This window comes from Cherax quadricarinatus, chromosome 39 (assembly GCF_038502225.1).
Source record: "Cherax quadricarinatus isolate ZL_2023a chromosome 39, ASM3850222v1, whole genome shotgun sequence".
Taxonomy (NCBI): domain Eukaryota; kingdom Metazoa; phylum Arthropoda; class Malacostraca; order Decapoda; family Parastacidae; genus Cherax; species Cherax quadricarinatus.
The window spans coordinates 16,200,986-16,225,008 of NC_091330.1; the positions used below are offsets into that span (position 1 = coordinate 16,200,986).

Genomic DNA, 24,023 nt, shown 5'->3' on the forward strand with positions numbered 1-24,023 from the left:
ACTTATTGCCACTGAGGTGCCATCTATGATCCTGCTGCTGTATTATAAGACCTTGCCACCTGGTCATTATTAACCACGTGTCTACACTTGCCAGGCTTGTAATGGCCAATTCACTGGTGTCGCAGCTTCGTGTTAGTTAACAGCCTCATTGCAGTGTGAGCTGAAGTTACCATCGCTGTGCTGGGGAAGGTAGGCCGGTTACCAGTTGTTTAACGCTGGATTCGAGACGAATTGTTTCTGGCCGTTGATTCTTTGACGTTGGGTCGTCATCATGTTGACTTGCTGGTTCCTGCTGGTGAGTGTAGCCTGTTTGTGTTGGTATTTCATTAGTGTTGCGTCACAGGCTAAAGAATTTTGATGGTCTTTCACCCTGGGAAAGGTACAAAGATTTAAAAAATCAGTTATACCCTTTCCCTTCATCCACTATATCTAATTGAAGCGCATTAAGTAAATTTTTAGTAAGAGCACTTCATGAACTTTCATGGTTGTTTGCTGTATAGTCCTTGTGGCATAGCGCTTCTTTTTTTATTATAATAATAATATGGTTGTTTACATCTAATATGAAGAACTTGTATGATAGTAATCAGAGATGGACCATCCCGACCCCATCCCCATGAATGAGGACACCTAGCTAATATTTCGTGTAGACTCTATTTAAGGAGATTCTCCCCAAAATCGTAGCCTCTTAATGTATTCTAGAAATGGTACGGAAATCCTCTGTACCTAATTTTTGAAAGATTGCAGGATAGCATACTTAGTGATGTATATTAATCTGCTAGACCGTGTAGCTATGAGTTCATTAATTATTCTAGATTAGCAAAGAGTATGTGAGTAATGAGTATGTTAGCGTGTAATGTGGCTTCACATATTAACCTGCAAATAACGTGAGGGTCATGCTGTTTATTTCCTTGCAACCATTACGTCTCGGGACCTAATGATCGTTACCTCAAGTTAATGTTAAAAGTACTCGAATGGTTGAATGCAACACGAAACAGATGATTAATTCCGTGGGAAGCTCCTGATGCTTAGATATTTAATAAATACCATAGACGTGAGAGGCGCCTTAATACTGTTCCTCAGAAGACTCCTTCCTCTAGACTTTCCCCCCCCCCCATCCTTCCCTGCTTCATATCTAGTACTTGTCTTAACTCTGACAATAAGTAAGAAATAAAATTTTGTCCTACTAAACCACTACAATAATAAACGTGAGATACAATATTAAATCTTCAGTCCTCGGTTCTACATTGCCGATTTCTTTTTCTGGATCACAAACCTATTTTTTAATGCAGTATTCATGGAGATGCTTGGCAGTGTCTTCTAGTTAAGCTTCAGCGGGAACCGTGTTAAGTTCCCTGACCTCCTGGATGGGTTAGTATTATGGTGATACCTTAATCAGGAGATGTACTGTAAAATTTAATGTGATTGGTTTGCACTGGTGCCACAGACCGGGCCGCGGGGGCGTTGACCCCCGGGACTCTCCAGGTAAAGTAAAATGTTCAGAAAACGGCCCATAGAAAATTACTTAATTCCTAAACTTGTTTTAAATGATTACGAAAACTTTTTCATTAAGACAAGACATTGTAATAGTAATGTCTTAAAAGTAATTCTCGACTGTAATATTAATTAGCTAGGAAACTGTTTATTTTTCCCCACCAAGAATGGAAATTCATTTACGTAAGGACTTCGTTCGTTGCGGGAGGCTGTGCTGCCACCCGGACCTTGTTCTTGATCGACTCGTGTTCCCCTCGAGGAAGGAGAGGAAGGCCTCTCCTTCCTCTATTCAACTGCTGGATAGCTGCGGGTTTAGCGCTTCACCATGGAATATAGTTCACTATTTTGCTGCTGACTTGTATATTCTTGTATATTATTTACATAAATTAGCTTTGAATATTATCTACATTGATCTAACCTTGTATGAATCTTACAAATTTAGTTAACTTCAGTATTATCACGTTAGTGCCGAAAATGAGTTTAAGATTGAACTAGTGAAGACGGTGCTCCTGTAGTCATGCCTAGTAATACTTTAAAATTTAAAACTGTTACTCCAAGGGCTTTATCTAAGGGAACTGCAGCTACTCTCCACTTGATAGCCTCCCATTTCCCAATAGTATATAGCCTTAACGGGATTAGAGCTTCCCAACTTAACGTAATGGATTTGTTGCAGGTGTTGGTGTGTGCAGTGACCTGGGGGGAGGAGTTGTCTTGTACCACCGTTGATGCTGGTGCCACTCTCTGCTGCCCCGGGCACCTCGCTCAGGATGCTGCAGGTAATGAAGATGGAGGCTCCACCATTCTAGTTTTTAATGCCAAGGCAGCCACTCGCCAAACAAACTACGTTTCTTGTGATAAATGTAGTCTCTGCCATTTCAAAATTCGGATGGCCCTCGGACCTGCAGCAGCCTTGCCCCCCTCCCTTCCCCTCCTTATGGAGAGTGCAGGCACTATAGTTTCCACCCGAGACTATTCTAAGTTCCGTAAATCATTTCAAAATATTACCTTGTTTACCCTAGAATAGCATGTAAAGCGGTATAATCCACGGTCTCCACTCACTCCAATCTTGCCTGTGCTCCCTGTCCTTGGACTGAACCTAAATGCCTCCCATCCTTTCTCCAGGTGCTTTATAACTATAATTTTATCGATCTTCTCTGACTATTACCGTTTAAAATTTATAAATTGAATATCTTCTCTTTCCTAATAGAAAAGAAATTAATTGTGAGAGATAGGTGTGTACAGTACCTTCCCCGGGAGTCACTGAGGCTGGCATCCAGCGCTCTCAAGAAGGAAGAAGTCTTGGCTCTCTGGGAACTTCTTAAAGAAACTACCATACAAAACTCCGATGAGTAAGACAGATTTTTTCTTTGGTCAGATAAATGGAATTTTGAGTTTAGTGTAGACCTTTACAGGTTTAGGTATTTCCCTGGAAATTAATTCTTTAGATGGGTTTTTGTTCCTAGTTTAATAGCGTTGTGTGCAGGTCGAGCGGATGCTGCTGTGAGGAGACCAGAGCCATCACCTTGCCAGTTCATGTTGCCACAACCACAGGTAAAACTTTACTCAGTTTCCCTGAGTTTGTCACATTTAATATTTAAGGAAATAAATTATCTGACTTTTAAGGTTTAATTCCATAACTGCACTCAAAACTTTTAAATTTGGTGAGGGGGGGGGAAGTAAGCATTAAGTTTTTTATACATTTAAGTGATATGATTATGATGTATTTGTATTTGACAGTTCCTTTGTAGTGTTTTAATTCGTATTTTCTTTGTGATAAATATACATTTTTACCACTGCAGATATACCCTCATGGTCAAAAATGACAAGACATTTAAAACTTCTTAAATTTCTAAGTAAATGCTCATTCGGTTCTCCCTTTCTAATAAATTTTCGGGTTGCATTGTTTAAATCTTTCATTAACTAGGATAAAAAGCTTCACCGATGGTCAGGGGCGGATCTATGACACTAATGAAGCGTAAACTTCAGGGGTCCCTATCACGAGGGGCCCCCAAACACTTTAGTTCACTGTGAATAAAAATTTTGGGTACTGTATGAGAAGGGGGCCCCATAACTTAAAACTTTAAGGTCCCGAAAAAGTAAGACACTGCTGACAAGGATGAAAAATGTCCTGCTGCTGAGTTGTTGCAAAGTGGCATGAAAAATTGATTTTAGGTGTGATATACCGTCCCCCAAACTTAGATAGGGACTAAGGGAGACTACTGTGGGAGGAAATTGTTGGGGCCACAAGGCACGATAATGTAGTAATTCTAGGGGGCTTTAACTTTAGTCATATTGATTGGAATTTCTTGACTGGGAATTTAGAATCATGAGACTTCTTAGAAATAGTTCAGGATTGTTTTTTTTGAAGCAGTTTGTGACAGCCTACAAGGGTAATTCACTGATTGATCACGGTAGTGCGGTTGTGCTCTGCACCCGTTTGTAGGCGAGCTCCCTTGTCAGTTACCTGGCTGCAGCGGTGCGAAGTGGTGCTGTCACACCTGTTAACAACATAGGTGCACTGTTATTGTCAAGATGGCGGTTAGTCTGAGACGCCGGATAAATACTGTAGGCATTGAGCTACTTAAAGGAACGATAACTCCTAGTTCTGCGCAAGTCTTATTGCCAAAGATCATCCGGGAGACATGTGGCATACAAGATAGTGACTTGTATGGTGTAGCATTAAACGGAGGCCAAAGAATTTTTGTTAAATTGCTATCGGCTACGGTTTATGAATTTAGTCACCAGGTTTCAGGATGTAAGTCTTAGCGTCACACCAGCTGTCAGTGTAAGAATGATGGATGTTTCACGGCATTATACGTGGATCAAGTTACGCATCGTTCCCTTTGAGGTGGACAAGGCGGATATAATGAAAGTTTTTGAGACGTATGGGATGGTGCATTATGCTCAACATGGTACGTGGGTGGCAGGTGCCTATACTGGTTTTCCAGAGGGTTCTTTCAACCTTAATGACTTTGAGGCACCCAATACCGTCCTATGTGTATCTACAAGATTTCAGGATGCAGGTAATGGTAATGTACCCAGGACAACGACGTACATGCCGCCTATGTGGTGAGTATGATCACATAGCGGCGACCTGTGACAAGCGAAGACTTGTGCCTGGTCCTGTGGTGGACGTTGCAGCCCCTGCTTCAAAGGTGGCAGGTGAGAAACAAACATCGGATGGAGGGCGTGGTGTTTTGTGGAGCGAGATAGTGGATCGGGCACACAGGACTGGCGGTGAGTTGGAGTCCCTCCCCCAGCTTCCTGATCAGGTATCGTCTCCTGTGGATAAGGAGGAGCAGCAATTACAGGAGAAGGTTCTTGAGATTGAGGAGGAATTGGTGGAGGTGCTGAAGACTGTCACCGCCAGAGAGGGACGTTACATCTGAGCGTGGTGTCATCGGAGAGTCTTCGCTTCCAGAAAGTCTGAGACATGATAATTTGGGACGTGATGGTGGTTTGGAGTCGTCCGTTGAATCGTTAAACCATTCTCAGGTAGAGGTGGAGGTTCGAGAGGCAACATCTGACCAAGAAATGTGTAACATGACGGTCATGAGAAAGAGGGCGGCTACGTCAGATTCTGATGACGTCCTTACGCCTGCACAAAGGCCTGGGAAACGGACTGAGGTTAAGTGTGAAGGTAGTGGCGTAGGTGGTGGTAGCCATGATAGGAGGCACCGGAAGAAGGGGGGGAGGGAAAGAGCACTCTGAAGGTGTCAAACTTAAATTCAAGCTCTGGAGTTGTAAAGAGTGATGAGAGGAAGCAGGGGTGGAAACTTTAATAGGCCTTAGGTGTATGTCTGTAAATGTTAATGGGTTATGTAGCGGTATGAAGAGATTGGTTTTGTAATTTCCTGAATAAATCTAGAGTGGATGTTGTTCCTGCAGGAGCACAATTTTAAAGAGGGTAGGGTGTTGGAGGTGGCAGGATTTCGAGTAGTTACCCTGCCATCTTCCCGTCTAAAAGGTGGTGTGGGAATTTTAATAAGGGAGACGAGCCTGTTTGTTTTGCAGAGAAGCGAGGGAGGAGGGGGAGGGAGGGTGTTGCGTGTGGATGGGTGGTGGATGGGTAAGAGTGTGTCTTTTGTGAGTGTGTATGCGCCGGCAGAAAATAACATAAAGGTAAAGAATGATTGTGTGTGAGGATCTTGTGTATTTAAGTGCACTGCCAGAGGTAGCAATAGTTGGTGGGGACTGGAATAGTGTAATCAGGGTGGCTTGTGTGGACCCAAAAGGGGCTGGATACGTCTGTGGCTCTTAGGGATTTATTAAGGGATGTTAGGTTACGTGATGCCTTCGGGGGGGGGGGCGGTGTGGGAGACTGAATATACGTTTGTTAGAAGTGGATATGCTGCGAGACTAGATAGTGTACCTCTCAGGGAGTGATGTGAAATCTTTCAGTACTGTGGAGGCTACGATGTCAGATCATAGGGCAGTGGAGGTTGGGTGGGGGACGCTCGCGGACATACATAGAAGTTATTGGAAATTAAATGTGTTAGGTGATGAGGAGGGGTTGGAAGGGTTTTCAGTCCTATGGAGGGAGCTTAGTGTGGAAGAACAGGGAGTGGATGACATTGTGACATGGTGGGATAGTGTCGCAAAGGAAAGGATTAGAAAGTTTTATGTGAGAAGGAAAACGTATTAATAATTTAAAATATGGACTGGCTAACTATTTAGAGGATAGGTTAAGAGGTTGCTATGGGTTTACCTGGAGAGGTAAACCCTGGAGGGGGGTGGGTGGGAATAATTTTCCTATGGATGAAATAGCTGAAATAAAGGGGAGGTTGAGGGTGTTGCAAAATGAAAGGTTTCAAGCTGTAAGGGTGCAGGCAGGGGTGGAAGAAGTGCTTTGGGGCGACAAGCCATCAGCGTGTTTTGCGGCATCAAAGGCAGGCGGTGACAGCTATCCCATGTTTAGAGGTAACTGAGATGGTTGGGAATTATAGAGTAGGGCAGGAGATACGAACCACGAAGGGGATGTGTGCGTATGCAGAGGCTTGGTACGAGAAGTACTGGAACAGTGGGGGGGGGGGGTGACGTGGCGTTGGACAAGGTGTGTACGTATGTGACGTGTAATTTAGGAAATAGCGATAGAAAGGCTTTAGGTGGGACTATCACAGCAGAGGAAATAGAGAATGTGTTAAGGGGAATGAGGAAGGGGAAAGCACTGGGTATTGATGGTCTCCCAGTAGAATTTTATTTACAACATTGGACGTTAATAAGGGGACTTATAGTTAGGTTATTTAATCGTATGAAGGAGAAGGGTATGTTGGGGGAGAAGCAGGTAACAGCAGTTGTAGTGTTGGTCCCGAAGGTCAAGGGGCAGCCCACCCTTCCGGAGTACCGAGCCATATCACCGTGTGCAGACTATAAGGTGTTCACAAAAATTTTAGGTAATAGGTTCAAATGTGTTGGGAAGGGTCGTGTCAAAATCTGTGGGTTGCCGGGAAGGTCGATGATTGAAGGACATGGGATACTGAAGTTTTGTGGAAGCTAAGGGTGGGGGTGAAGGGGCGGCTTTGTTGGCTCTAGATTGGCAGGGAGCATATGATAGTGGAAAGGGGAGCTTTGCAGGTTATACTTAGGAGACAGGGTTTTGGGGAGGAAATAGTGGGTAAATACGTTATACAAGGGGGCGAAAATGAGGATACAGATTAATGGGTGTATGGGGAGGGATATTGCAATGGGTAGAGGCCTTAGACAGGGATGCCCCATGTCCCAAATATTGTTTTTCCAGGACCCCTTTTAAAGAATGGTTGACTGCAGCTTATGTACGCCATGTGAGGGAAGTGTGGGGGGTGGGAGGGCCTGGCCGGGTTTAATTGGATATGTTGACACCACTGTTCTCATTCGTGCAGGGATGTCAATGGGAGTGTTGGACGAGGTTGTGCAATTATTTGGAAGTGCCACGGGTATGCAGGTAAATAGTGCAAAGTCAAGGTGCATGGGGTTGGGTCCTTGGGTGGGGGGTGTGGGGGGGGGGAGATGTAATGTTGTTAAAGAATGGGCGATGTCTTTAAAGATTTGTGGTATTATTTATAAGGATGACATGGTTGCAGCGCGGGAGGAAAACTCGGATAGGTTATTGGAAAGGATCGTGGGGCATCTAGGTGTTCTGAGACACCAGCACCTAACTCTTATACAGCGAGTGATAGTCGTAAACATTTTATTGTATAATAAGATTTGGCATGTTGCAGCTGTTCCCAATTACAGGGACAGCGATTGCGGGAATTCTAAGACTGGTGTACAAATTTTTGTGGGGGTTCACGTTGTGATTGGTTACGGAGGGAAGTTGTAATGTTACCTGTAAGTCAGGGTGGGTTGGGGTTGATGGATTTGAGACGGAGGGCTAAATGTGTGTTTATTAAATGGGAAGTGTTGCGTGAGGGTGTGAACGCGGGGCAGTTGGGAAGGATACACGACAGGCTGGGTGTGTGGTATCGTGTGAGACCTCTACCCACTCTACCTGAGGTATCCCAGCGAGTGAGCACGTCTCCTGTATATCCCAGTGCTTAACAGAATAGGGAATAGCATATGAAGGTACAAAATAAAAATGGGAACTATGGCTATAGTTTACTTAATAACATAAAAGGGCTAGAATACAACATATCCTGATGAAAATTTACACAATATAACAATTAACCTATGAGACTTGTTACCAGGGGGAAGGGTAGATGTTATCAGTAACACGGACTAGTACTCACTCTTAATTCACCGACCAGCTGACCCGAGATTCCCAATGCGTGGTCCACTACACACGCGGCTGTCCAGAGCTCTCGCTTCCCGGACCTGTCACCAACAACCCCTTTGCTCTGCTGTTCCCTGGGCTTATATCGTAGTCAAAGTACCCCCTCCCAATGGGGTATGTACCACGTGTTACGACCTGACGCCGAGGTCTGACGCCGTTAAGAACAAAAGACCTCAGACGTGGGCGTGACTACCCGACATTTGCTAAGGCAGGTGTGACCAAATAATTAGTCTCCCTAGAAACCTCGCAAGCCCATCTGAACTGCATCACAATCGAGGAACGGAGTTGAGGGAATGCGAAATAGTTTTAAGGGCTGTGATGTTGGTTAGGGAACTGAGAAAGGTTCGTATAAGGGTTTTGTGTAGGTTACTTGTAGGTAGGTGCGTTATCCCAGTTGAGGGTTTGTTCCCCATGTATGCGTGGAAGAGTATTTGGTTTAGATTTAGTAAAATGAAGTTAAACCCTCGGGCGTGTGAGGTGATGATTCGTTTCCTGCATGGAATCCTTCCATCTGGTGAGATACTACGAAACACAGGTTGTAGAGGGTGGGAGGTGTGGTATCTGTGGAGAGGATGAGACTGCGTTCCATGTAGTTTACTTTTGTTTAGGGCTAGAGGAGGTTAGGTGCTGGTTAAGTAGGTTGGTACAGAGAGTGGGGGGCCGTGGGGTCTGTTCTGCGTGCTTTAAGTCTAGATACGGGTGGGTTAGACGAGGGTGTCATAAGAGCTTTAGATTATATCATGGTAGATTATATATATATGTCGTGGGTGATGAGGGGGAGAGGGGATAGTGAGGAGAGAAGAAAGGTTCTTGCGGTAACGTTCTATCGTACGATGTGTCGTAACAGATTTGTATGGGAGGAGGTGGGATCAGGCTTTCTCAGAGGGGTATAGAATACTAACGTTAGGGATTCTCGTAAATCTGTGATTGATAATGAGTGAGTGAAGGGGTTTTCATAGGTTGGAGGGAGTCGGGGTCACAACGGGCTCGCCTCCTTTGGGGGGGGGGGGGTCGTGAGTGTTGTGAATGTGGGTTTGGAATGTTTTCCTGGTTTTCATTGAGACTTTATGGCAGCCAAGTGTGGATGTAGAGCTCAAGGTCTCGTTATGTTAGATATAACACTTTTCAGAATGTAGGTATAATATAGTAGATTTTTTTTTATGTATTTTGACGTGTATCAGTCTTGTATGACACTATTCTTGAGTAATAAGTTCTTTGCGACATGAAGTGTTTTAGTTTGTATTTGTTACGTGCTGAGTTTTTGTATGAGATATACTTGTATACTGTTTTGCTTTGTGCATAGTGCATCTGATTAATGTGTTTGTCTGTTTGTGTCTGTTTGTGTCTGTTTGTGTCTGTTTGTGTCTGTTTGTGTCTGTTTGTGTCTGTTTGTGTCTGTTTGTGTCTGTTTGTGTCTGTTTGTGTCTGTTTGTGTCTGTTTGTGTCTGTTTGTGTCTGTTTGTGTCTGTGTCTGTTTGTGTCTGTTTGTGTCTGTTTGTGTCTGTTTGTGTCTGTCTGTTTGTGTGTGTCTGTTTGTGTGTGTTTGTGTGTGTCTGTTTGTGTGTGTCTGTTTGTGTGTCTGTTTGTGTGTGTCTGTTTGTGTGTGTCTGTTTGTGTGTGTCTGTTTGTGTGTGTCTGTTTGTGTGTGTCTGTTTGTGTGTGTCTGTTTGTGTGTGTCTGTTTGTGTGTGTCTGTTTGTGTGTGTCTGTTTGTGTGTGTGTCTGTTTGTGTGTGTGTCTGTTTGTGTGTGTGTCTGTTTGTGTGTGTGTCTGTTTGTGTGTGTGTCTGTTTGTGTGTGTGTCTGTTTGTGTGTGTGTCTGTTTGTGTGTGTGTCTGTTTGTGTGTGTGTCTGTTTGTGTGTGTGTCTGTTTGTGTGTGTGTCTGTTTGTGTGTGTGTCTGTTTGTGTGTGTGTCTGTTTGTGTGTGTGTCTGTTTGTGTGTGTGTCTGTTTGTGTGTGTGTCTGTTTGTGTGTGTGTCTGTTTGTGTGTGTGTCTGTCTGTCTGTCTGTCTGTCTGTCTGTCTGTCTGTCTGTCTGTCTGTCTGTCTGTCTGTGTCTGTCTGTCTGTCTGTCTGTCTGTCTGTGTCTGTCTGTCTGTCTGTCTGTGTCTGTCTGTCTGTCTGTCTGTGTCTGTTTGTCAGTGTGCGTGTCTGTCCCTTTCTAATGTATTGAGCCTTTGTCATGGGGTCAGACGTTATGTAATACTTTATATATGTATGATTCGATTCTTTTTAAAGTTTATAATTATGGTCTGTACCCTGATACCGGTTTGGTGTCATTGCTAAGTTCTTGATGTGAAGTTTTAGTCTGTATGGTATACAGACATATCTAGACGGTTTGTTTTTTCGTATGTTGGTATATGTAAAGCTGTATTGTTAGGGATACATATGTAGATGTTCTAGTAAGATTATGATGTTAGGTTTTGGTTTTTTGATTAATGCGAAGGATGGGATTTAACTGATATAACTTTGTATATTTTATGTTCAAGTGTATTGAGCCTTTGTCAGATGTCATGTTATATGTACAATTTATATATATGCAAGGTTTTGCATCAATGAATGTGTACACAGTGGCTTCATCAGTCCAATACAAAGAGGAAGGCATAAGGAGTGGAGGAGAATGAGGTAATCAGTCCCTCAACCTGGAGTCGATGTGTTCAGTCCATCAATCTTGTAGAAGATTGATGGACTGAACACATCGACTCCAGGTTGAGGGACTGATTACCTCATTCTCCTCCACTCCTTATGCCTTCCTCTTTGTATTGGACTGATGAAGCCACTGTGTGCATCAATGAATGTGTATGTCAATTCATGATCATGTGACTATTTTTTTTAGCTGTGTTCTTGCCGTAAGTTCTTGTTGTATGTTTGGCAGCAATATCTTGCGGTCATATAGGTGCAATCCGTTTCAGTTAATTTGTTTGAGATCCATACTGTTTCTTTATTTTGATGTTAAACTGTATTGGTTTTAAATAAAATATAAAAAAAATCACTGAATAAAAATTTTGGGTACTGTATGAGAAGGGGCCCCATAACTTAAAACTTTAAGGTCCCGAAAAAGTAAGACACTGCTGACAAGGATGAAAAATGTCCTGCTACTGAGTTGTTGCAAAGTGGCATGAAAAATTTATTTTAGGTGTGATATACCGTCCCCCAAACTTAGATAGGGACGAAGGGAGACTACTGTGGGAGGAAATTGTTAGGGCCACAAGGCACGATAATGTAGTAATTCTAGGGGACTTTAACTTTAGTCATATTGATTGGAATTTCTTGACTGGGAATTTAGAATCATGAGACTTCTTAGAAATAGTTCAGGATTGCTTTTTGAAGCAGTTTGTGACTGAACCTACAAGGGGTAATAACCTGCTTGACTTAGTTCTGGCAAACAATGAATCCCTTGTTAATAATTTAGAAATTTCAGAGGAACTGGGTGCTAGCGACCACAAATCAATTAAATTTAGCATTGAATGGAAGTATAATAGTAGAGATAACTCGGTAACAGTCCCAGATTTTCGCTTAGCAGATTACGATGGGCTTAGAGAACACTTATCTGTTGACTGGGGTAACGGAGAGCTATCAACGACAGTTTTCTGAACACTATACATGAGGCTCAAAGAACTTTTATCCCGTATAAAGAAATTAGATCAAATAGAAATGACCCAAAATGAATGAAAAAAAATAGGCTGAAATATCTACTAGGGCATAAGAAAGGAATTTATAGGCGTATCAAAAGAGGCGAGGGTCATCTTATGAATCAGTATATTGACATTAAGAGGGACATTAAAAAGGGGATAAGAAAAGTTAAAAGGGACTATGAAATTAAAGTTGCTAGGGATTCTAAAACTAACCCAAAAAGTTTTTTCCAGGTATATAGAACAAAAGTCAGAGATAAGATAGGTCCCCTTATAAATAACTATGGGCATCTTACTGACAAAGAGAATGAAATGTGCTCAATTTTAAATAATTATTTTCTCTCGGCTTTTACACAGTAAGACACTAACAATATTCCAGTAATTTTTATAGTGGGCCTGAAGAAGATAAATTATGTAACGTCAGTCACTAGTGAAATGGTTATGAAACAAATAGACTGAAGCAAAATAAGTCACCAGGTCCTGATGAGCTTTTTTCAAGGGTTCTTAAGGAATGCAAAATGGAACTCTGTGAACCATTAACTAAAATTTTTAATTTCTCTTCAAACAGGTGTAGTCTGATATGTGGAAGATGGCTAATGTAATTCCTATTTTTAAAGCGGGGGCCAAGTCGTTACCGTCAAATTACCGCCCAATAAGCCTGACCTCAATTGTAGGCAAATTATTAGTCAATTATAGCTGAGATTATAAGAAGCCATCTCGATAAGCATAGCTTGATTAATGATACTCAGCATGGATTCACGAGAGGCCGGTCTTGTCTAACTAATTTATTAACTTTCTTAGTAAAGCTTTTGAGGCTGTTGACCACGATAAAGAATTTGATATTATTTACTTAGATTTTAGTAAGGCTTTTGATAGTTCTGCACCAAAGGCTGTTAAAGAAAGTGGCAGCTCATGGCATTGGGGGAAAAGTGCTCTCGTGGATAGTCATGGCTCAGACAGGAAGCAGTGTGGTATAAACCTTGGTAATAAATACCGACAAGTTGGTTTAGAAAGACACGTAAGCAAACACTAACATATTTATTAGAAAACGTTTCGGTCCTGGGACCTTATTCACTTCTAACATACAGAGGTAGAAAGACATTATATATATAGGCGGAGAGTGAGATGTGACGCACGTGACCTGAGGAATGTCATAAGAACATAAGAATGGAGGAACACTGTAGAAGGCCTACTGGCCCATGCGAGGCAGGTCCTTGTCAAAACAACCTCTGCCTATGATGAGGACGGGTAGACGATGAAATCATGTGACTCCTGTGTTGGGTTGGTGCTGCTTAAGTATCATGTATGCCAATGTTTTTGAAATTTTGTAGTTTCCAGTGTTGCGTTCTATAGTGTCGGTGACGGCGATTAGTGTCACCGACACTAGAACGCAACACTGGAAACTACAAAATTTCAAAAACATTGGCATACATGATACTTAAGCAGCACCAACCCAACAACACAGGAGTCACATGATTTCATCGTCTACCCATCCTCATCATAGGCAGAGGTTGTTTTGATAAGGACCTGCCTCGCATGGGCCAGTAGGCCTTCTACAGTGTTCCTCCATTCTAATGTTCTTATGACATTCCTCGGGTCACGTGCGTCACATCTCACTCTCCGCCTATATATATAATGTCTTTCTACCTCTGTATGTTAGAAGTGATCAAGGTCCCAGGACCGAAACGTTTTCTAATAAATATGTTAAGTGTTTACTTACGTGTCTTTATAAACCAGGAAGCAGTGTGTCCATAAATGGGGTAAAATCCGAGTGGGGATCTGTAACAAGTGCGGTTCCACAGGGATCAGTCTTAGGCCCGTTGTTTATAATATATATCAATGACCTGTACCAAGATACCCTTGTGTTGCAGTGTCTGACAGATTGAACATTAAAATGGTATAAAATATAAATGTATAAAAGGCATTCAGCATGAAGTTATAAATAAAGACAATAGATCAGGTCAGCAAACAAAGGGGGACAGCAGAGGGCAGCAAGGGACTAGCTCCCTTAAGCTATACTAATAGCAGGAGTGTAAGAAATAAGATAGATGAGCTAAGATTAATTGCAAGTGCAGGAGACATAGATATTATTGCTATAACAGAGACCTGGCTCAATCTGAAAGATAGAGAGATGCCCTCTGAATGTCACATACAAGGCTATAAATTATTCCACACTGACAGGGTCAACAGGAAAGGTGGTGGAGTAGCCATGTATGTCAGAGACAATTTAAATTGTTGTGTTAGACAAGATATTAAATTAGAAGCGTCAGCCACTGAATCTGTTTGGTTACAGCTTCTCGAGGGCCGAGAAAAACTAGGGACGAAATTCGTAAGGCATCTACATACGAAAATGTTGTGCTAATGGGAGATTTCAACTATAGACAGATTGACTGGAGCAATTTGACAGGAAATTTAGTCAGGTGACTTTCTTGATACGATCCAGGATTGTTTTTTAAAACAGTTTGTGACAGGTTCTTGCCAGTAGGGAAACACTAATTAATAATCTTGAGGTAGGACAAATGACCTGACTAAGGGTCAGGTAGGTGGTGATGGTTGCCGATATGATGCTTTCGGGCATAGTTCTAGCTGCTCAGTCAAATTATGTTCCAAATAGGGAAATCAGATCAAACAAAAATGATCCTAAATGGATGAACAATAGATTAAAATATCTGATTGGTCAAAAGAGAGGCATATATAGGCAAATCAAAAGAGGAGAGGGGCAATTGAGAAATCGATATATTCAGTTAAAGAGAGAAATAAAAAAGGGAATTAGAAAAGCAAAAAGAGATTATGAGGTTAAAGTTGCAAGAGAATCGAAGACTAACCCAAAAGGATTCTTTCAGGTATACAGAAGTAAGATCAGGGACAAGATAGGCCCACTCAAAAGTTCCTCGGGTCAGCTCACTGACAGTGATAAGGAAATGTGTAGAATTTTTAACACGTACTTCCTCTCAGTTTTTACACAGGAGGATGGTCAGAAAAGTGGCAGATGCAGTTCAGTGTAGATAAATGCAAGGTTCTGAAGCTCGGGAGTGTCCATAACCCTAGAACTTACAAGTTAAATGATGTAGAACTTATGCCATATAGATTGCGAAAAGGACTTGGGGGTTATGGTAAGCAGCAACCTTAAAAACCAAGACAGCAATGTGAGGTAAGACACATATGCAACAGTTAGGTATCTTTATTTCGAAACGTTTCGCCTACACAGTAGGCTTCTTCAGTCGAGTACAGAAAAGTTGATAGAAGCAGAAGATACTTGAAGACGATGTAATCAGTCCATCACCCTTAAAGTTTTGAGGTGGTCAGTCCCTCAGTCTGGAGAAGAGCATTGTTCCGTTGTCTGAAACAATATTGTTTCAGACAACGGAACAATGCTCTTCTCCAGACTGAGGGACTGACCACCTCAAAACTTTAAGGGTGATGGACTGATTACATCGTCTTCAAGTATCTTCTGCTTCTATCAACTTTTCTGTACTCGACTGAAGAAGCCTACTGTGTAGGCGAAACGTTTCGAAATAAAGATACCTAACTGTTGCATATGTGTCTTACCTAACAATCTGTCGGTATTTTATACCATTTTAATGTTCAAGACAGCAATGCCTAAGCGTACGTAATAAGGCAAATAGATTACTGGGGTTTATATCAAGAAGTGTAAGCAACAGAAGTCCAGAGGTCATACTGCAGCTTTATACATCATTAGTGGGGCCTCACCTAGATTATGCAGCTCAGTTCTGGTCTCCATATTACAGAATGGACATAAATTCGTTAGAAAACATTCAGCGTAGGATGACTAAATTTATACATAGCATTAGAAATCTTGTGTACGAATGGTATATAATACCGACAAGATGAGAGTAAGACACATGTGCAACATCTGGGTATCTTTATTGTAGACGTTTCGCCATCCAGTGGCTTTATCAATACAAATTCCAGGACATAACTTGAAGACAGTAGAACTATGTACAGAAGATGAGGTAATCAGTCCCTCAACCTAGGAGTAGGTGCGAACAGCACCATAGTCGTGGAGATTCTGAAGCAGAAGAAAGAATCCTGGCGCTTATATAGTAACATGTACATAACCTTCACAACTACAACTACTACTACAACTAACCCATCTCTTTGGGAAGGACCTACTTCCACTGGGGAATCCCGCCCACCAGTGAATTTGCCCTCGTCTGCTACACCTGACGTTACTATATAAGCGCCAGGATTCTTTCTTCTGCTTCAGAATCTCCACGACTATGGTGCTGTTCGCACCTACTCCTAGGTTGAGGGACTGATTACCTCATCTTCTGTACATAGTTCTACTGTCTTCAAGTTATGTCCTGGAATTTGTATTGATAAAGCCACTGGATGGCGAAACGTCTACAATAAAAGATACCCAGATGTTGCACATGTGTCTTAATCTCATTAGAAATCTTCCTTATGAAGAAAGATGGAAGACTCTTAAGTTACATTCACTTGTTCAAATTCAAAGTTTATTCTCTACAAGGATTACAATGCCGAGTTTACAGAAATTTGGTTATTGTGGTTTACATGTAGTAAAGTAGTGATTACAGAGTGTACCACTAGAACGCTTAGCATGGCTAGGCATTTCGGGAATGGGTTTCAGGTGTTGGGATACGTTTGGAAGTTTTGTAGATGAATGGTTCAGAGAACCGGCATGTTGATAAATTAGACACATGTGCAACTATATTGTGCCTTTTTCTAATAACTGCTCTTTAATCTATGGCAGGAGAGACGTACAAAATAGTGCAGGATGTGTTAGGCTACATGCAGCCCGTCCTGGCTCGCTCCTGCAGGCAACCTTCTTGTACTACGGTGGTTCCAGGCGGCAGCACAAGAAGAGCCTTGTGCTCACAGGTAAGGTGCTTCAAAAATTGGCTAAACTTCTTTACAGAAATGTTTAATACCATTTGTGAACTAAATTACCTGAACATTAAAATGGTATAAAATACCGACAGGCTGTTAGGTAAGACACATGCAACAGTTAGGTATCTTTATTTCTAAACGTTTCGCCTACACAGTAGGCTTCTTCAGTCGAGTACAGAAAAGTTGATAGAAGCAGAAGAGACTTGAAGACGATGTAATCAGTCCATCACCTATGGAACGATGCTCTTCTCCAGACTGAGGGACTGACCACCTCAAAACTTTAAGGGTGATGGACTGATTACATCGTCTTTAAAGTCTCTTCTGCTTCTATCAACTTTTCTGTACTCGACTGAAGAAGCCTACTGTGTAGGCGAAACGTTTCGAAATAGATACCTAACTGTTGCATGTGTGTCTTACCTAACAACTAAATTACCTGCATGAACCTCGCTATTAAATTCATAGAAGTAATTTGCTAGAATGCAACTAATATACATCACTTAAATTTTGTTGCACAGGTATGTGGGATTTTTAAACTGTTGCAGGAACGTGTCCACTCCATACCTATAACCCTCGCAATGTTCTCTCATAATACCGGGACCTAAAATTTATGCATTACATAAGAAAACATAACCAATAATTCTGGTATTGAAATTAAGGTGTACAGAGTTGGGTTTGACTTGTTGCAGCAGAGGAAATATAAACACGCATGCAGTATAATGTGATCCTTTATTGACTACGTTTCGCCCACACAGTGGGCTTTTTCAAGTCACAAACAGAACTACCTGGGGTAGTATATATAGTTCTGTGATGAATCGTTTGAAAAACCGACAAGTTGAAGATTGAGACACTTATGCAGCATATGGGAATCTTTATTCAGGAAACGTTTCGCCACACAGTGGCTTCATCAGTCCAATACAAAGAGGAAGGCGTAAGGAGAGGAGTATGAGATAATCAGTCCCTCAGCCTGGAGTCGATGTGTTCAGTCCATCAATCTTGTAGAATGTATAGTTCTGTTTGTGACTTGAAAAAGCCCACTGTGTGGGCGAAACGTAGTCAATAAAGGATCACATTATACTGCATGTTTATTTCCATTATGTCTGTATTTTATACCATTTATTTCCATTGTTGCAGCAGGAGGATGGGGGGGGGAGGGAGGGACACGGATATTTAAACAGAATAATGCCAGGAAAATGGCTATTACCATTTACCATTGTTCCTTCTGGAGATTACTTGAACCAGCTGAATCACCCTTAATACATAGCTGGACAGTTTAGTATGTGATGAATGGTTTTGAAAACCGACAAGTTGAAGAATTGAGACACTTATGCAACACATGGGAATCTTTATTGAAGAAAAGTTTCGCGCCACAGTGGCTTCATCAGTCCAATACAAAGTAGAAATGGGTAAGGAGAGAAGTATGAGGTAATCCGTCCCTCAACCTGGATTCGATGTGTTCAGTCCATCACTCTTGTGAACATTAAAATGGTATAAAATACCGACAGATGGTTAGGTAAGACATATGCAACAGTTAGGTATCTTTATTTCGAAACGTTTCGCCTACACAGTAGGCTTCTTCAGTCGAGTACAGAAAAGTTGATAGAAGCAGAAGATACTTGAAGACGATGTAATCAGTCCATCACCCTTAAAGTTTTGAGGTGGTCAGTCCCTCAGTCTGGAGAAGAGCATTGTTCCGTTGTCTGAAACAATATGAAGTTGAAGTGACAGGATGGAGCCTTTATATAGTGCCAGGAGGTGAGACGTAGGTTGCTTTGGGAGGGCAGGTCCCTCTCAAACCCAGCCGTTCTCACTAGTAGAGGTCGAAGTTGGTCTGTACCAAGATACCCTTGTGTTGCAGTGTCTGACAGAATGAACATGAAAATGGTATAAAATACCGACAGATGGTTAGGTAAGACACATATGCAACAGTTAGGTATCTTTATTTCGAAACGTTTCGCCTACACAGTAGACTGAAGAAGCCTACTGTGTAGGCGAAACGTTTCGAAATAAAGATACCTAACTGTTGCATATGTGTCTTACCTAACCATCACTCTTGTATTAAGTGCAGCATAAGGCCAGAGAGGTGGCTTATATACTGCGGTGAGATGAGTTGAAACATGAGGCGGGGGGATCACAGTGGGACCTGCCACTTGCCCAACCTTTGGACGACGACCTATTTACACTAGTGGCAGGTCCCACTGTGATCCCGCCTCCTCATGCTTCAACTCATCTCACCGCAGTATATAAGCCACCTCTCTGGCCCTATGCTGCACTTAATACAAGAGTGATGGACTGAACACATCGAATCCAGGTTGAGGGACTGATTACCTCATACTTCTACTCTCCTTGCCCATTTCTACTTTGTATTGGACTGATGAAGCCAGTGTGTGGCGAAACGTTTCTTCAATAAAGATTCCCATGTGTTGCATAAGTGTCTTAATTCTTCAACAGTTTAGTATCTATGTATGTAGACGTTTACTTGTCTGTGGGTATGAATTCTGCATCCTTTATCTTCCCCCATTCACCCAAATTCTTTCTATCCTGCCAAGTTCTTGTCCTTGTTATTCTTAGCAGGACTAACTTCAAATTTCCATTATAAATTTGAAGCAAATTCCCATTAAGCCTCTGAACTTCGAAACTGACACAAATTACAATGTGGTTCCACTACTGAATTCTAACATGGCGTCTTCATCTCCACCTTGCGCAGCCGCAGGTAGTTTTTCCCACTAATTTTCTCGGTCAAATCAGCATTTTTATACTTTTTTACATTAAAAATAACTAGTTTCGGAAAATGTACAAAATTTTCTACATTTATTCGCACTCTTTGTGAATGTTTCTCTAATAACTAATTACTTTGCAGAAAATGGGAACACGGGAGTTGTATGCTGAAGACCCTTTGAATGAAAGTGTACTTAAACTAGTCAATGCATTGGTGACAGATGGATGTCGGTGTGTGGCGTCTGGAGCCTCAACAGCTGTACCAGAGACTGACCCTATAATTGATGCACTAGTTGTTCCTAAAGTCTCCACTTGGGTGGATAAGGAATTAACGGTATTATTTGAAAAATCCTTCCCTTCAAATTCCTCGGTTGAGAAAGCTTTAACCTCTTTCCTTTCATCATTCGGTAACATGTTTATTAATATTAATGAAACTCGCGAACATATCTTAAAACATGAAGCTCAGAAGAATGTTAATTTCTCACCTGCCGTAGATCTTGGCGTCACAACGGATTCTACTGTAAATCTCGAGAGAGAAATGGACAACGTTCACATAATTGACATGATAGATGATCCTGGCAGTAATAGTGAACTTAATACAGAAAAAACTGAATTTGATCTGGAAGAAGCAGCTAAGTTTATGGATGCACTGGAGGCCTCCATACCTGAACCATCTGTAAAACTGACTGCTGATCCTTCCTCCAGCAATGCCACACTTTCACTACTACTACAGATGAAGAAACAGCTAGAAAAATTAAATTTTGTCAAGAAGTTTATAAATATGCTACTTAAGAGAAGGGAAAACCTACCTTCGTTACGAATGGCAGGTAATGTGGAGGACCCCAGCAGAGAGGAGTACCTACTTCTGGATACGGACGAGGAAGGTGGCTACTCTGGTAATTTTATGCCACTTAATTTGAACGTGGAAAATGTAAATGGCGGTCATGATTCTCAACATTTTGGAAGTCCATCAAAAGGTTATTCTATTTCTTTAATGGTGAACTACCTCGTGCGTGAAATGTGGGAAGAATCTTGTGTTGTGCCAGAACCAGTAAACCAAATTATGAACATCTTGTCTGCCAGGATGGAATGGTCTGATGCAGAGGCTGATATGGCATTATTCTCAGGGGCTCTTGTCTCTGCTGTTTACAGCTGCTTTCAAGGTGATCTTAAGACCTCCGTAGAGGATGGTACTCTAGCAAAAATAGTAATTACCAGTGTGAAGGTGGCACACCTCATGAAGAGCCACTTGCACCAACTTGACCAGGTAAGTTTTTTATGCTGGGGAAGGCCACATAGCAGGAATTCTATATTTTTTGTAGTTAAACCTAATTACCTAGTTCCCTTAAGAGTTTATGAACATCCCATAAATGTAATTTATAGGTATTATTTTAACATCTGCATCTGAGCTTAATACTACAAAAGGTATAAACTTAAACCACAGTATTCTGATCAGTTTTAGTTTAATGTTTACTTCAGCAGCTGCAAGTCTTAAATATCCATGTTTAATTACGTTGTAAGACATATAATGTAGATATTCCCAGCTTCATCAAATCCGTGCATTCAGTAATATTGTGAAATATATAACTATACAGGTTTAAAAATCGTTTAATGTATAACATGCAGAGGTTTCATAGAGTAAAAATTGCTTTTTCATGATAATATGAAGTTAGTTGGAAATACTTGTGTGCAAAGTGAAATTTCACAATATTAAGCATTAGTGTAATTTAATTTTGACTGCATTCACCATTTTGGATGCACCTGCTGGTGTTACATGGGAAATTTTTAAGATTGTTTAAACAAAGAATTTAAACTAGAATAGAAAAATGTTGCTGTTCCACTTCATTAATCTAGAATCGTGTAGAATTACTGTACCATAAAAATTACCCTCCCTTGCATCAAACCTTATTGCATCGCCTTCTCCAGGCACTGTAGGACACTGCAGGTTTAGCGCGTTGTTGCATGTGCTATTCTTAATAAAAGCTGCGTAAGGCTGGTTGGCCAGGTATATTCTATTGATGTACTGTCCTTTTCTTGCAGATGCTGTTGGCTGCTGTGGAATCTGTAGAGGCGAGGCAGAGTATAGAACTTCTCGAGTGGGCGTCTGGCAGACTAGCGAAGGGAAGACGTCTGAACAATGGAATCTATATTCCATATGTCGGTAAGAGAACCACTACTAAAGAATCCACGGAGAAAACTGACATTAATTATCCTGCTACTTACGTCACTGAAGAACTTCCATTCTATGAAATGGAAGATGGTATACAGGAAGAGGCGGCAAGCATAGATTCTAAGTCAGCCGAAACCTTTATGGAAGACCCTTCACATAAGCTAAAGATTGTTGGAGGAACAGAGGAGACCAGTGCTTCAAGAAAATTTGAAACTCTTTCCCCTACAAAAAATACGGAGGTAAAAGAAGTAAGCCGCACCACTGAAAAAATGGGGAAAGTAGACCCAGCCATTAGGAAGCTTTCTACCACAGCTAAAACCATTGTAGAGTTGCCAGACAGAGCTAATATGCTGAATGGTGGAAACGGAACTAATTCTTTTGGAGCACGAAAAGAGATTCACCCACTTGAGGAAAAGGTGGAACGAAGTGAAAGCCTCACAGAGGAAAGAGAGAAACTAGTCAACATTCCTGCAGCAGTGCCAACGAAAAAGAGCACAGCTTTCACTACTGTAGATATTGCAGACTCTGGCAGTACTACTAGTACACAAAGATCAAGGACTAACATCCCCCGGCCCACAGAGAAAGCAAAGACAATCAGCACCACTACACAGAAAGCTATGAACACCACACAAACAGAAATAACTAGTAGCCCAAGGACCACAAAGAAAGTGGCCAGCACCACAACTAGCTCCACTGAGGAAATAAAGACGGTTGTGAAAAGCACCACAGTGGAAGCCAATAATCGTGTTGGTAGGAAAGAATTCATTCCAGAGACGAACACTGGTACTACAGTACAAGTGAATACTGAGAATATTGAAAAAATAGAGGAAGAGTCCGATATTCCTGATTCCTCTGAAACTAATGGTAAGAGTAATTCAGAAACTAAGTTGGGCGTAGATGAAGAGAACGGCACAACTGATACCTTCGAGAAAGCAGATACAGAGGCGAATGCTAACAATGAAAAAAATGATGCCACAGAGGAAGCAGACACGGAGATAACTGTTTGCAGAATTGAAGTGATAAAAAAGAATAAAACCTTCACTGATATTTTAGTTGAGATGGATGAAAGCACTGAAGAAACTGGTAACACAGAGGAAGAATCAAAGATCCGTTTTGGCACAGAAAAAGTCGCCAGTATTGATACAACAAAAGAGGCAGAGAGGAAGTTGGCTATTGGCAGGTCTGAGGCACCAGATACAGAGGTCACCAGTACCACCACTGTTACTTTTGAAGATGGTGGTGAGGATGAAGATGGTGGTGAGGATGAAGATGGTGGTGAGGATGAAGATGGTGGTGAGGATGAAGATGGTGGTGAGGATGAAGATGGTGGTGAGGATGAAGATGGTGGTGAGGATGAAGATGGTGGTGAGGATGAAGATGGTGGTGAGGATGAAGATGGTGGTGAGGATGAAGATGGTGGCGAGGATGAAGATGGTGGCGAGGATGAAGATGGTGGCGAGGATGAAGATGGTGGCGAGGATGAAGATGGTGGCGAGGATGAAGATGGTGGCGAGGATGAAGATGGTGGCGAGGATGAAGATGGTGGCGAGGATGAAGATGGTGGCGAGGATGAAGATGGTGGCGAGGATGAAGATGGTGGCGAGGATGAAGATGGTGGCGAGGATGAAGATGGTGGCGAGGATGAAGATGGTGGCGAGGATGAAGATGGTGGCGAGGATGAAGATGGTGGCGAGGATGAAGATGGTGGCGAGGATGAAGATGGTGGCGAGGATGAAGATGGTGGCGAGGATGAAGATGGTGGCGAGGATGAAGATGGTGGCGAGGATGAAGATGATGGCGAGGATGAAGATGGTGGCGAGGATGAAGATGGTGGCGAGGATGAAGATGGCTATGATGGCGATGATGAAGGTGATGGTGACGACGAGGAAGGTGACGAGGGTGAAATAGAAATCTCTACTGAAATAAGATCGTCAAAGTTCCCTGATACTCCCACATATACAACAGCTACAAGCATGACTGTCGATGCCACATCCTCTCCAGAGAGTTCGAGAAATTTGTCAGTAATACCTGCAAGGTCTACAACAAGGAAACCAAGCAAAAAACCAACCTTCCCTAGAGTACAGAACCTTGAATACATGCCTGCTCCCTACCCCATAGATGTACTTTCCCCTATTGTGTTTTCTAAATTGAAAAATTAAGGCATTTGTCCAGTTTTATCGTTCAGCTTATTCCCCATCCAGTTTGGTTAACTATGAACAGCTGATACTGCCATTTAAGACTCTCCAGCTATGTATTACAAACTTGTACACTGATGGAATTAATGACAATTTTAAATTTTTATTTCAGATTTTAGTGCTGTGCCTAGTCTCTTGGTTCATTGTTTTAATAAGATTTTAATGTTATTTATACCGTAAATAAAATATTTTGGGTTGATAA

At 41.8% G+C, this 24,023-nt stretch overlaps 1 protein-coding gene across 1 annotated transcript; it reads left to right on the forward strand.

Annotated features, from left to right (window-relative positions):
• The first annotated feature begins 126 nt into the window (after positions 1–126).
• LOC128696430 (uncharacterized) lies at positions 127–24,023 on the forward strand. The gene is made up of 7 exons (XM_053787693.2): positions 127–295; positions 2,165–2,267; positions 2,699–2,840; positions 2,975–3,042; positions 16,605–16,732; positions 19,599–20,723; positions 21,497–24,023. Exons 1-7 carry the CDS (start codon positions 272–274, stop codon positions 23,783–23,785), a joined length of 3,879 nt encoding a protein of 1,292 aa, XP_053643668.2. The 5' UTR covers positions 127–271; the 3' UTR covers positions 23,786–24,023.